We start from the raw sequence: 13989 nt of genomic DNA on the forward strand, positions 1-13989 counted from the left end.
TCTACTATGTTATTTATCAATACTCAAAACTGTTTTCAATATTACTCTGAAAGATTTCCAAAGCATTAATTAAAATGACAAAATTTATGAGTGCATTAATTTCATTGTTTACAAGCATGTTTCATGAAATATTAAAGCATTTAAATTAATTTTGATCCAAAACATGTAGCATGCTAACAAATTTCAATATTAAAGAAACCACTAGCCTGACTGAAGCATGTAAAGTTAAAATATTAAAACCATCAGCCTTTTTTAACAATGCCATATTATTATTATTTTACATCTTTTTTTTTTATTGTACATATTTATTATTAAGATAAACACACAATAAGTGCACAGTCAGTAATGAACAAATAAGCTAATTAAAATCAAACTAAAACTCATAAACCCAACAGTACATGATACTGATGATATAATGTTACCTGTTTACTAATGTTACTGTTATACATTTAGACTTTCCAAATCTGTCAACAGCATTTTGCTATCTCTTACAATCCTCCTTGTTTCTTTTGTTCGCTCAACTGATTTTTGTCTCTTCAGAACCGAATGCATGAGAGTATGAAGCTGTTTGACAGCATCTGCAACAACAAGTGGTTCACGGACACCTCTATCATCTTGTTCCTCAACAAAAAGGATCTGTTTGAGGAGAAGATCAGGAAAAGTACACTCACCATCTGCTACCCTGAGTATGCAGGTCAGACGGGCAACATTTCTCACTAAATACATTCAAGGAAATATATTGTATTAATAGAATATTTGTAAAATTATAAAACATACAACTGAAAGCTTATTTAAATCATTAAACAAGTCAAACGTATAAACAGTAAATGTTAAATGATTGACTCTAAAGTGTGAATTGGTACATTTTATCTATTCTCTTTTTTATTAGTTATTATAGATATGGATATATTAGTTAAATATTAGTTATTATAAAGTTACAGATAGATTTGTTTTAGTTTCAGTGAGTTGTTTTAACCCCATATTTAAAAAAAACTTGCTAATATCACTAGTTTTATAACATCAGAAATGTTATGCTCTAAAGTCATCATACTGTAACTAAACTTTATGGCTAACAACTTGCAAAGTCTTTAAAATATTTTTAAAAATTATTTTATATTTTATTTAACATATCTACCTCTAACTTACAAAGCACTTAAAAGCACAGTGAAATCAAAACATGTAAAAACACTGCTGAAACTTACATTTTCTGAAATTTTATTTGGAAAGATACAGTGCTCACCAATAATGAGTACAACCCTTTTTTAAAAATGAATATTTTTAATCATCTCTCAGTGAATACTTATTTATGATTTATTACACTGATATAATTATTAAAATAATATTTTAGTCACCAAATATTCTTAAAAATAGAAAGATAATGCATTTAAATTCATGTAAAATATTGTTGAAAAAAATTACAGACTACAAAAATTTCATCAAATTTATACATTTCTTGCTTCTCCTAAATTTAGTTTTATTAATAATGTATATGCACAAGTTTAATATTGTAAAGCTTCCTATAGAAAATATTAACTTAAATTAGAGATTTGTGAGAGGTGTACTTGTATATGGTGAGCACTGTAAATGGGTCATTTCTAGTTTCTCAATAACCACTCAAATCCTAGGTCCAGATGAAATGTTTCAGGAGTCCAAAAAGAAAAAAAAAAAAACTTCTAATCAGCAGCATAATCACTACAGATGTAAAGTATGTGTGTGTGTGTGTGTGTGTGTGTGTGTGTGTGTGTATATATATATATATATATATATATATATATATATATATATATATATATATATATATATATATATATATATATATATATACATACACACACACACACACACACATATATATATCAAAGTCTATAGAGTATATTGCATTGTTTCCAGTAGAAATTTAATCTTGTAGTGACATCATCACTACTTCTCTAAAATTCTTGAAATTGTTTTTCTGTTCATCCAACAGGCTCAAACACATACGAGGAAGCTGCAGCCTACATTCAGTGTCAGTTTGAGGATCTGAACAAGCGGAAAGACACAAAGGAGATTTACACTCACTTCACCTGCGCCACCGACACCAAAAACGTGCAGTTTGTGTTTGACGCAGTAACTGACGTCATTATCAAGAACAACCTAAAGGACTGTGGACTCTTCTAGAAGCTTGTGTTTGGTGAGGATCTGCTTTATAAGCTACAGAATCAATCTTAACGCTGGCTTGTGGGTAAAGTCACATCTTTGCCCTGAAGCCAGATTGGAATAAATATTTATAGGATGAGCGCATGTTTAAAGGGGATTTCTGGTGTAGTTTAAATGGGTTAATAAGTTCTGTCAATATGAGTGTGGGCATGTGATAAAAATTTTAATGTTTGTGGAGTGAGTGTACTGTACTGTAGGATGAAACTGCAACTTAAAAGGGGGCTTTTTAACTACACTGTTTTTTTATGGCTACAGCCATATCACCCTGCAGCCTAAGGCCGTACTCACACTAGGTACAGTTGCCTCGAACCGGGCCAAAGCACGCTTGTCCCCCCTCCCGTCTCCCCCGACGGCCCGCGCTCACACCATACCGGGCCACGGCACGCTTACGTCATCGCTGCTGCGCTGTTCAGAAGCGCTCTCTATGGCAAGCCTTTTTAGCATTTAAATCTTTGTTCTGACTCCATAAATATATTTAGAGATATCTCTAATTATATTTTGACTAGTCATAATTATAATTCGACTAGTCAGAATAACAATTAGAGATATCTACAATTGCAAATGTACTAGTACGAAATCAGATTGGAGATACCTGCAAATATATTATGACTAGTCATATTCCTCCATTGACTTCCATTGAAAAATATTTGCAGATATCTCTAACTGAGTTTTGACTCGTCACAATTGTAATTAGAGATATCTCTAACTGAGTTTTTACTAGTCATACAGATGTCTTTAATTCGTAATATTTAAAGATATTTACAAATATATTTGAAGATATCTCTAATTAATTTACTAATAGTCGCATTACAGTTGTAGATATCTTGAATTGGATTTTTGAGGAGTCAAAACTCAGAGATATCTGCAAATATTTTTCAATGGAAGTCAATGGAGGAATATGACTAGTCATAATATATTTGCAGATATCTCCAATCTGATTTCGTACTAGTACAATTGTAATTGCAGATATCTCTAATTATTATTCTGACAAGTCGAATTATAATAATGACTTGTCAAAATATATAATTATATCTCTAAATATATTTATGGATAGTCAGAACAAGGTTTAAATGTTAAAACGGCTTGCCATACGCTCTCATTTGGCAGCACAGTGGAGATTTCTCTAGTTATATCCTTTCAGTCGTTTGTTATGCAGTGACATGCAGTCAAATATTTCGCCAAACAGTCCTTAGGGATGCGGGGACACACAGTCAGATATTTTACCGAACAGATCCGCCACTTTTGGCGCTCATAAACAATCAAAGCTCTCGTGCTGCAGGAATGAGGAGGTCTGCTGAAGGCGCGCAGCTGGGGTGCTGTGAGGAGTTTGCGTCTTTAATAAACTACGGCAGTTTGCGATCACTGAACAGTAAGAATGATTAATAAATCCATATCAAACAGTCCCTTAAAAGTCACGTCTCGCTTTCGGTTTCGGGCTTTGGCGCGTTTCGTGCTCACACACAAGCGTACCGCGCCAAAGCCCAAGTGTACCGCGCTCAGGCACACCTCTTCCAACCGGGCCAGGGCCGGCCAAGTGAACCGTGCTTGAGCCCGATTCAGCGCACTCACACTTCTCAAACGATCCGGGAAACGGGCCTGGGCACGGTACGGATGGCATAGTGTGAGTAGGCCCTAAGACTGGTTACTCACTAAAGCTAAGCAGGGCTGAGCCTGGTCAGTACCTGGATGGGAAGCCACAAGGGAAAATTAGGTTGCTGTTGCAAGTGGTGTTAGAGAGGCCAACAGGGGGCTTTCAACTTGTGGACTGCGTGAGTCCTAATGAAGCGGACACTATACTGTCAGTGGGCGCTGTCTTTCGGATGAGACGTTAAACCTAGGTCCTGACTCTCTGTGGTCATTAAAAATCCCATGACAATTCTCGTAAAGAATAGGGGTGTAACCCCGGTGTCCTGGCCAAAGTCCATCTATCGGTCCTTACGATCATGACCTCCTAATCATCCCCATCCACTGAATTGGCTATATCGCTGACTCTCCACTCCCCCTATAGTTGGTGTCTGGTACCCCACTGCCCAAAGCCATAGACTATAGGTTAATTGAATAAACTAAATTGGCCATAGTGTATGAGTGTGAATGAGTGTGTATGGGTGTTTCCCATACTGGGTTGCAGCTGGAAGGGCATCCGCTGTATAAAAACATATGCTGGATAAGTTGGCAGTTCATTCCTCTGTGGCCTGAATAATAAGGGACTAAGCTGAAGGAAGATGAATGAATGAATGAATCGCAAGTAACATTAAAGACATTTATGATGTCACAAAACATTTCTGTTCAAAATAATGTTTTACAATTTTTTACAAGTTTTACAAATAATGTCAACAATTTGAAAATTTATAGTGTTATGAAATGTTTCTTAAGAAACAAAATCTCCAAATTTCTGAATGATCACGTAACTGATATCAAACTTATTAAAACAGATTATTTTGTAAAAATATAATAAACATCTATTTTAAAAATGATAAGATATCTTATTGGTAGGGTGTCCAATCATAACTAAAATATTGTATATAAGATAAATTAAATAAAATGAATACATACTAAACGCATACTACAGACAGGTAATAACAGTAGTAATTAACCATTTCTTATTGCAGAAATACATTACTTGATATAATGTGAAATGAATCAGTGAAACTGAAAATGTTGATGAAAGATTTGATTTCTGAAGGATTTTTTTTATTATTGGAGAGAACAGAAATTGTCTTTCTTCAATTTTTCTTCAGGTTCAGACTGCACAATTGCAGTAGTCGTGTCACAGACACGTGTTTTCACACTGCATGACTATCTGGGCTAGCGTTCTGTTGGTGCTGTGTTAACACTGCAAGATGGATCAGCAACAGGGGGTTTCACATTGCATGACTACTACAGAAAGAATTGCCGTCAATTTTGTCCAAACTATTTCTCACAACCAAATACACCCGGAAAAGTGATGTAGAAAAAAACATGGTCACATAGTATATATTTTTTATTAACTACATAATGAGAAAGAAGCCTCTACTGGGGTAGAAAATGTACTTTTTTTGCTCACCTGGCTTTTAAGAGAATTAACAATTTCTCCTCAACTTTTTTTTTTTTTTCCGACCCGGCAGTGGCATTGCTCATACGACACATAAAACAGACACGGTCGTTCCAGCCAAATTTGCCCTAGTATTTCCTCAATTTCTTGGGTCCAAATAAACTGAAAAAAAGCCCTTTCAACTTCTCCCCAACCTCCCGCTGGCCTGCAGATACCCACACTAGTGGATGCTGCTCACTCATTAGTTGTAGGTGATCACCAATGTTATATTTAACCAGAACACATTTCACACGACAAAATTTGAATCACAAACAGCTCCAGATTTTTGGCATGCCAAATATCTGACAGGTGTTGATGACTTATCGGCGATTCTATCAGATGGCGTCTTTGATAGTTCACACTGTGATCGTTAATGAGTACCAATTTGGCTGTGATTTCAGGCATTTGTTGGCAATTTCTCAAAACTTGTCAACGAGTCAAAATCGGGGCTAAAATCATGCAGCCTGAACTCGGCATAAGTTGTGATGTTAAATGTTGTGTGAAATTCAATCATGAAGTCATTAGCATTTATTGTTTGAATAATATGTGAATTGTTTAAAGTAACACTTTTCTTATTTTCTTTCTAGGCCCAGCTGAAGCCAGTTTTGATGTGCATTTTGTTGGAGGAAGATTGCAAGACTAAGTATGGAGATAACTGGTGTTGAACCAGTGCTGTACATTACGCCACTTTTGTCAGCTTTATTTATGGTTTTCGTCTTTGGAAAAATTTAAAAAGTAGCATTTAAAAATGAATTGTGTCGAATGTTCGTACAGTCGTTTCTGTCGCGGCCATGTTGTTCATTTCCCCGTGACACGAGTTTGTTTCATTTAAACAAAGTATTTCTTTTTATTTTGCCGTCTTGCATCAGAGAAGTTTCCCTTTTCTTGTAAATTTATCTTTTTTTTTTTTGCCTTTGCGGTTGTTGCTACGAGGAGAGAGAAAGATTGTGCTACTCGATCCAGTTTGTTGGTTCTTGTGCCTTCGCATGCGTTTCTGCAGTCTTTGTCCATTTGCTTGGGTTTGCCTGCTGAATATCTCTCCAACGTCAAAAAAGTTCATACTGGATGTTACTAATCTGAGAGCACAAATCCTCATATGCATCGAATGTGAGAATGTGAGAGAGTGTATGTGTGTGTGTATGTGCATCTGTTTGCGTCTGTATATATATATATAAATATTAAATAGAAATATGGCGTTGTAAAGAAAGCTAATGGTTAAAGCAGTGTGCGGTGCTCAAACCTCCAGGTCTTAATGGCAACAAAAGTAGACCAAACAACAGCCACTTGAGATGGAGAGGAGTCCTGTATGGCTGTCAGATTTTGAGATGTTACAAACACAGGACTCGAGCATCTGTCATCAGACGCCGGCCGCCATCTTAATGGCTTACTGCTGGGTAAATGACGCACCATTGAGAGATGAAGGGACCGAGAGAGCGGTTCGAGATTTCATTGAGGAGAAAAAATACAAACAAACAATATGACAATGTCTGTAAAGAGACATTTGAGGCAAGCTATACTGTTGATTGATTTTAAAGAAAACTGCCACCTCTGTCTTTGTGTTCTCCATAATGGGGGAACATTTGTACACTCATTTCCCTTATTTTGCTAATAAAAGGCATTTACTTCCTGAGTTTGGTTTGATGAAATTTACTTCTTTCCATCTTCTCACTGACTTGAGGTCCATGCATAAGATCTATGCAATATCATGACAATTTGGTAACTTTTATTTTGTTATTCAAGAGTTCACACGTTTGGCATGCTATCCAGGAAGAGAGCCCTGAGCTAATAAGATCCTCGATCCCATGGCTCCCTCCCATTTGCTGGGTGAGAGGGGAGTTTGAGCTCAGATAAGTCTCAAGAACCTCCCCTTTATTTAGAGCTCATGACAGATTATAAATTGCTTTATAGACATATACTGCTGGTTAAGAGCTCGACTATAGAGCTAATTTAGATTAATCAACTCAATTATGACATGTTTTTGAACTGTGATTTAGGAATCATCTGTTTAGTGATTCATGCATTAGTTAATGTGGGACCAGCCGTGATTAATCATAAACATGTACTCCTCTCAAATTAGTTTATAAATAAAACTTCACGAAGTAGTGGCTAACATATTCATTAATTTTCCTAAGGCTTAGTCAGTTATTTATCAGGGCTCACCACAGCGGTATGATTGCATTGCGTGTTTAATTTTTTTATGCAGTAATCTGTTTATGCACACGGTGGCAGCTACACATTGAGGCCATCAAACAAAACATACCAGAACATCTGCAAACTACAGAAAAAAAATAATGCTCACATGAAGAATGCAAAGACATTTAGATGGGCTTTAACTCATGACTAGATATTAAACAGATTCTCCAGGCCAGGAAAGGTACTGTACTGAAAGTTGATGTAACACAATCAAATAAAAAATGTATGAAAACAATAGGCTTTTAAGACAATTGTCAATGCAGACTGCAAAGCATTCTGTCCAAGCTAATTGAAGATACATTCCTCCTACCTCATACTTTTTTTTTTTTTTGCAAAATGTAAAATATTTGCTTCAGGTATGATTCATTGCACATTTCAGATGGCAAATCCACTAGAGTTCAGCATCTACATTTTTGTGAATCTGAAATATGTTACTTAAGGTACATTTTGTTGCATGTTTTAGATAAACATCCATGTCCAAAAGAAAGCAGAGCTTCAGATCACTTAGACCAGCAAACCACTGACCTAACCCTAACCAACAGTGCTTTCAAAAGCAAACTTACAATTTTTGTAGTCATTATAAAATATAATTTGCAGTATATTTCACTTTGTAAATTTAATCTCCCAGTAACTGCGAATTATACAATGAAACTTTTTCCATCAGAAACTGATGAATCATTAAAAAAAGTGGGAGTTTCAGACCAGAATGGAGCCAAACTTAAATGAAAGTTGGCTAAAACAATTCCCAAATAGCTGGCTATTTGTTAACATTACGACAGGCTCACTGACTGCCAAGAAAGGAACTGCTACAAAAGCAGTGTGCTAATATAAGCTCCACACAGTTAAAGCCCTCTGTTGCCTCCGATTAAGACTCAGGATGGTATTTTCCAACACTGTTTATAGTAAAAGCATCTTGCTACCACTTGTAGCTGCTGGATCCATAGCTATGCAAATGGAAACACCAAAGAGCAGAAATGACCCCAAGGAATCATCCACAAATACCAGTATGTACCTGATTTACAACACTGAAAAAAAGTGTTGCATGCAGAACTGATGCAAACAATTTTTTTGTGGAATTTAAACAAACAAATTAAATGTAATAATGTTCAACTTAATTGGTTTGTTTAAATTCAACCCCAAATAAATGGTTTACAACCACTTAACGTAAAAAAAAAAAAAAAAAAAAAAAAAAAAAAAAAAAAAAAAAAAAAAAAAAAAAAAAAAGAGTAAATCCAAGGTATCATCTTTGAATATTTTTTTTCAGTGAAGCCCATCCTAGAATGTATGGAAAACTGCCTACAGCAACTGTATAGCAATGTCTGTGCAATGTCAAATACATGCTTTATGCCACAAATGAATGCTTTCTTGGCTCTTCTGAATTTAAAAAATTGGTTTGGTGCTGCCTAAAATTTAATATATGAATATGTTTGTGTTTTTTTTGATATTTTGATCAGTTGTAATTTTTTTGCTCTAAATTAAAGGATTTATATGTAACATTTAGAAGAATTGCCAATAGAAGTTAAACCATACATTGGAAATTTTTTTTTCTTTTGTAAATTCAGGAAATTTAAGTGGTCCCAACCCATTACGATTGCATAGGATCCATAAGTCCAGTCAATTCCAATAATACAACATTGAACATACATCCTTCATACATTTTCTTATTCAACAATCTTTTCAAATTGTGATATGTAGCACAAAGAGGGACAAAATGTGATCAAAACTACCTATTCATGCTAACTAGAATGGGGCTCGCCTCCGCCGGCAGCTGTTTAAACCTTCTTCTTATTATTATTGTTATTATTATTTATTATTATTATTATTATTATTATCATCATCATCATACCCTCCGAAAAAGCTATGAAACGTTTTATGAAATTCAAACTAAGGCCAGAAATATAAAGTGCACTTCAGATGCCAGTGCCATTAAACCAAATGTGTAATAAACGGAGCTAAAAACACAAAGTGCATTATAGTGAAGCTCTAAAAAGATTGAGCCGATAGCAAAACATCAAGTGAAATATATGTGATATATATATATATATATATATATATATATATATATATATATGTGATATATATATATATATATATATATATATATATATATATATATATATATATATAAAAGCATATATGAAACATGACTTTTGGGAAGGAACAGTGATGCAAAAATTTAGAAATCACAGATGTGGATAGGTTAATGAATGAAAGATTCTATTTTGGTTTGAAAGCTAGTTAAATAGGAATTTACCACCAGATACAGATTAACAACAAAAACTGTATGAAATCTCAAAGTGTCTTCTACGCGTTATAGTAATTAGTAACTTGAAAAAAGTAAGTGAACCCATTGTAACTTGGTACTGTTAAGCTGACGTGACTTTTACAGTTTATTTACTTAGACAAGCTACTCACTTTTTAAGTGAAGTCAACGAATCGATTTAAAAGTCAACCAATAACTTTAAAAGCAAGATTTAAAAAAAAATGTATCAGATATTCCTTAAAAAAATTCTTTACTTTACAATTTAAATAGTCAACTAATCACTTTAAAAACAAGCGTTTTACTTACTTTTTAAGTAGTCAACTAATTGCTTTAAAGGCAACAGGTTTTTTCCTTTTTAAAATAAGGAAAGTCAAGTAAAAGCTTTAAAAATCAGCAGGTTTATGAACTTCTGTGAAAACTTACTGCTGCTTTTAAAATGTCATTTCAGTTTTTAATACTGTAATATGTGAATATATGTAACTCTATTACTTCTGTTACAATACAATAAATAGAAAAAGTAGGTTGTTGTCTAATTTTAATCTCCACTGAATATATTTTAGTTTATGTGCTCACTTGAATATTTTCAGCTCTCTGGAAGCTTCAGTCCGCCACCTCCACAGACTCTCAATCTTTCTTCAGGTCAGAGATGACGTCCAGACTGCTCTATTTATATGACGATTTGCCATGTGGAGGAAGAACAAGACAAGAAAAGATGAATTTATTATGCTGTATTTTTAGTCGACAAAAAAAAAAAAAAAAGAGCAAGTAACACGTGTGATGTCATAAAGGGGTGTAGTTAAGAGAATGATGTAGCACTTTTGATAGAGTAGCTGCACTGCTGTCAAAGTCTCCAGTGCAAATTAGACTGAAGCGAACAACTGATGTAGCAAAAGAGAACAAAGAACGCATTATAACTGTGCATGTTTGTGTTTGTGTGTGTGTGTGTGTGTGTGTGTGTATGTGTAGCTCAGCGATAAAGTGCCTTATCAGTGTTGTTCCAGCCCTGTACACAATGTCACTGTCAGGCACCTTATTTAGCACAAAATGAGTAACACCTGCTTTACCTTTGTCTCACAATCACACACTAGAATAATGACATTCATGGTCACGACTAGTGGTCTTTCTAGGAAAAAAAAAACACTACTACAAAAAGAAACATCAAAGAGTTCTTCAATTATTTAAAGGGGCATTTCAACAAAAATTTAAAAACCTGTTCCAGCCCAAGTGGGGTTTTGTTTAGAAATGAACCTTAATGTTTTTGTAAAAAAATAAAAAATAAAAAAAAATAATGAATTAATCAACATTTTTATTCAATTCCCATTTTACAAATTTATACAAAATTTCCCCTTTGTTAAATGGTTTATTTTTTTCATCTACTTTTATTATTATTATTTGAGATATACATTCTGCTCTGCAGCAGGGATATATGTCTGTCTGACATCAAATGAGAATCACAAAATTTAAAGGAACAGTTGACACAAAAATGAAAATTTACTCACTATTAACTTTCACCCTTAAGTGTTTTCAAACCTTTATTGGTTTATTTGTTTATGTTGAAAATATTGAAGAATGTTTGAAACCTGTAACCATGCAGTGACTTTCATAAAAAAACAATAATTAGTGAGAGCCAGTTCTTTCATCTATAAACAGTGAAAAACTTATTATTCTATTGTGCGAATCATTAGTGAACTGATAAGAAGCATTCTTCATGCATTCTTCAAAATGTCTTTTTTTGTATGTTGCTCATATTTTGTATTTTAACATAAACTATCCCTTTAAGTCTCACACAAAAGGAGTTATATAAGCCCTTTTGAAGGAAGCTGTACTGTAAACTGATTGATGCTAATGTCTTTAGCGCATGAGTGTGTCTAATTGTTGAATCCATTGAGAGCTTGGTGTTCTCCGTTGAGCGTAGGAGACCAGCAACATTGCATTTTCCATTAGTGACCTTCTCATGCAATTACCCATGTTGTAAAGCATTAATTTGATTAATAGATAGCATTGAGTCAGGACCCTTGAGTGTGCAAATTACACATTGAACTGGACAGATCAGTGTTTTTTTTATATATATATATTTATGTGAGTGTGTGTGTGTGCGTGTGTGTATGTATGTATGTATGTATGTATGTATGTATGTATGTATGTATGTATGTATGTATGTATGTATGTATGTATGTATGTATATATATATATATATATATATATATATATATATATATATATATATATATATATATATATATATATATATAAATTTAATGCCATTTTCACAAGCACACTTTTTTGTTTAATACTCATTCCTGGTATCACCTTTTTCCCAGTAACCAGAAGCCTTTTTTTCATATTTCCATATTTCTTTCATATTGCTCTGTGATGTCATCAACTCTGGACTCCATAGCAACAGAGATATTCCTTTGGTGTGGCAATGCCTTCAGCAGGCTGTTATTAATAGCTGCTGATGTTTTCACTGTGACATTGGACAATGCGTTAAGGCGCACGTATGTACGCATGCATTATGTCTATTATAGTTATTCTCAGAACAGATTTTATAATTAATGTTGCTGGGAGAATGACTCATTCTGAGGGTTTTTAGAAAACGGCTACCTAGAGAGATCACTGAGCTAAAGAGTGAATCAAAAAACATGTTTATTGACACAGTGAAATGAGGCTGTTATAATTTCCAAGAGCTGACAGCAAACAGTTAAAGTGGGTCACGAAACGATTTTGTCGCCCACTAAGGTCTGTTGCTCTCCCTCACCCTCCTTTTACAATGTTTATTGCTATTTTTTCCATTATGCATACATTCATTCCAGATCAGGCTGCTTATAAAAAAAAAACTAAAAAAAACATATAATTAAAGAGGGGAAAAGTTGATTACATTTTTTAAAAATCCAAAATCAAACAAAAAACTCCTCAGTGGTAGCCTAATGTATTGGTGCTTTTCGGGTAAGGGATTCATGAGCAAAAAGAAAATCAAGCTAAATACTAAAAAAATGAAGAAAAAAAAATTAAAAAGGTTTTTTGTTTTTTTGAGTGTCTTCGATTTTCTTTTGCTATATATATTTGAACTTTTATTTTTAATATAATTTTAAAATAATTAAAAAAAAAAAATTTCCCGTGTGGCAAAGTTAAATTTTCTAATCATTCCAACTATTTCTTTCATCCATTTATGTTTATATTTTTTGAGCTGGCAATGTTTACCCAATTTATCAGCTGGGGAAAATGCTCTGAAAGTGATTCCAACATGTTCAATCATGTATTTCATTACAGTTGCAGTCTCTGATATTCTGCATATTGTAAAATACCGGATTTATTTTTTTATCATCCTTGGCATGAATGAACACACCTATTTCAATCTTAACATTTAAACTGAAAAAAAATAATAATAATCTGGACACTTTTTATGCCTTTAAACATTTGTTTACTATTTATGGAGAAAAAATTCTGGACCCTCTTTTTAAATTATTTATTTTATCTGCTTTTAGGTCTGAAATAAACCGACAAATTCATACATACAAACACGCATACACAAACCTGTTTTTAAACTAAATAAATACATTTTACATTACAGATAAAATAAAATTTCTGTCCTAAAAAGTGTGACCAAATGTATTTTTGATTGACACATCTTTTAAAAATGTAAATAAATTGCACGTATTTAAAGGTTCTTAAAGCTGTTCTAAAGTTTCGTCCCCTCACAAAAAAACTATACTTTTTCTTTCCCTTCTCATTTTTATGCATCTCTTTTGGCTTAAATCAGACCTGAATATGTAATAAGGTTTAAATGACATTTACTGCATGAAAACATGAGCAGCAGATGCAGATTCAGCTAGTACAACACTTACACAATGTTCATCCAGTGGACAAACATCCTGTGCCTGTAGACTTTCAGTCTCAAATATGAAAACAAACAATAAATATTATCTGCTGATATTTTCGCATTCTGCCACAGGATGATTGCTGCACGTCTGAAAATAGCAGCATGTTTGTTTGTCACGGCAGAGGTTTATGTTGTTTTACTGAAAGGAGCGATTCAGTGGGCAGAAAGCTGAGAGTTCTGGTATGAATCATCTAAAGCATGGCCTACATTTCCGAGTCTGACTTCATACTGTGACATAAAGACACAATTTACATGCAGAGCAACCGCCCACAAATACTCCTGCGTCTGTAAACAAGGAGACAGAAAGCACAACGCTGAAACAAACATGAATGTCCATCAATCCATGAGACCAGCTGCTTCTACTACTCCAAGAATTTTTGTAGTTAC

At 33.9% G+C, this 13989-nt stretch overlaps 2 protein-coding genes across 4 annotated transcripts in view; one reads left to right on the top strand and one right to left on the bottom strand.

Moving 5' to 3' along the window:
• The window catches only part of gnai1 (guanine nucleotide binding protein (G protein), alpha inhibiting activity polypeptide 1), a 33587-nt gene extending 26691 nt beyond the window's left edge, over window positions 1–6896 (top strand). The window contains exons 7-10 of one of the 3 annotated variants that reach the window (XR_012401461.1): window positions 541–694; window positions 1967–2170; window positions 5854–5909; window positions 6513–6896. Coding sequence is in view for 1 of the 3 variants with exons in the window: in NM_200971.1 (NP_957265.1) it covers window positions 541–694; window positions 1967–2157 (345 nt within the window). In the remaining 2 variants the exon portion in view is untranslated. 3 annotated transcript variants of the gene reach the window in all.
• The window catches only part of kdm7aa (lysine (K)-specific demethylase 7Aa), a 248464-nt gene that overhangs the window by 225047 nt on the left and 9428 nt on the right, over window positions 1–13989 (bottom strand). The window contains exon 3 of the mRNA XM_073945593.1: window positions 10296–10385. The gene's annotated coding sequence lies outside the window, so the exon portion shown is untranslated. The remainder of the gene's footprint in view (window positions 1–10295; window positions 10386–13989) is intronic.

The sequence above is a fragment of the Danio rerio genome, chromosome 4 (genome assembly GCF_049306965.1).
Source record: "Danio rerio strain Tuebingen ecotype United States chromosome 4, GRCz12tu, whole genome shotgun sequence".
Taxonomy (NCBI): Eukaryota; Metazoa; Chordata; class Actinopteri; order Cypriniformes; family Danionidae; genus Danio; species Danio rerio.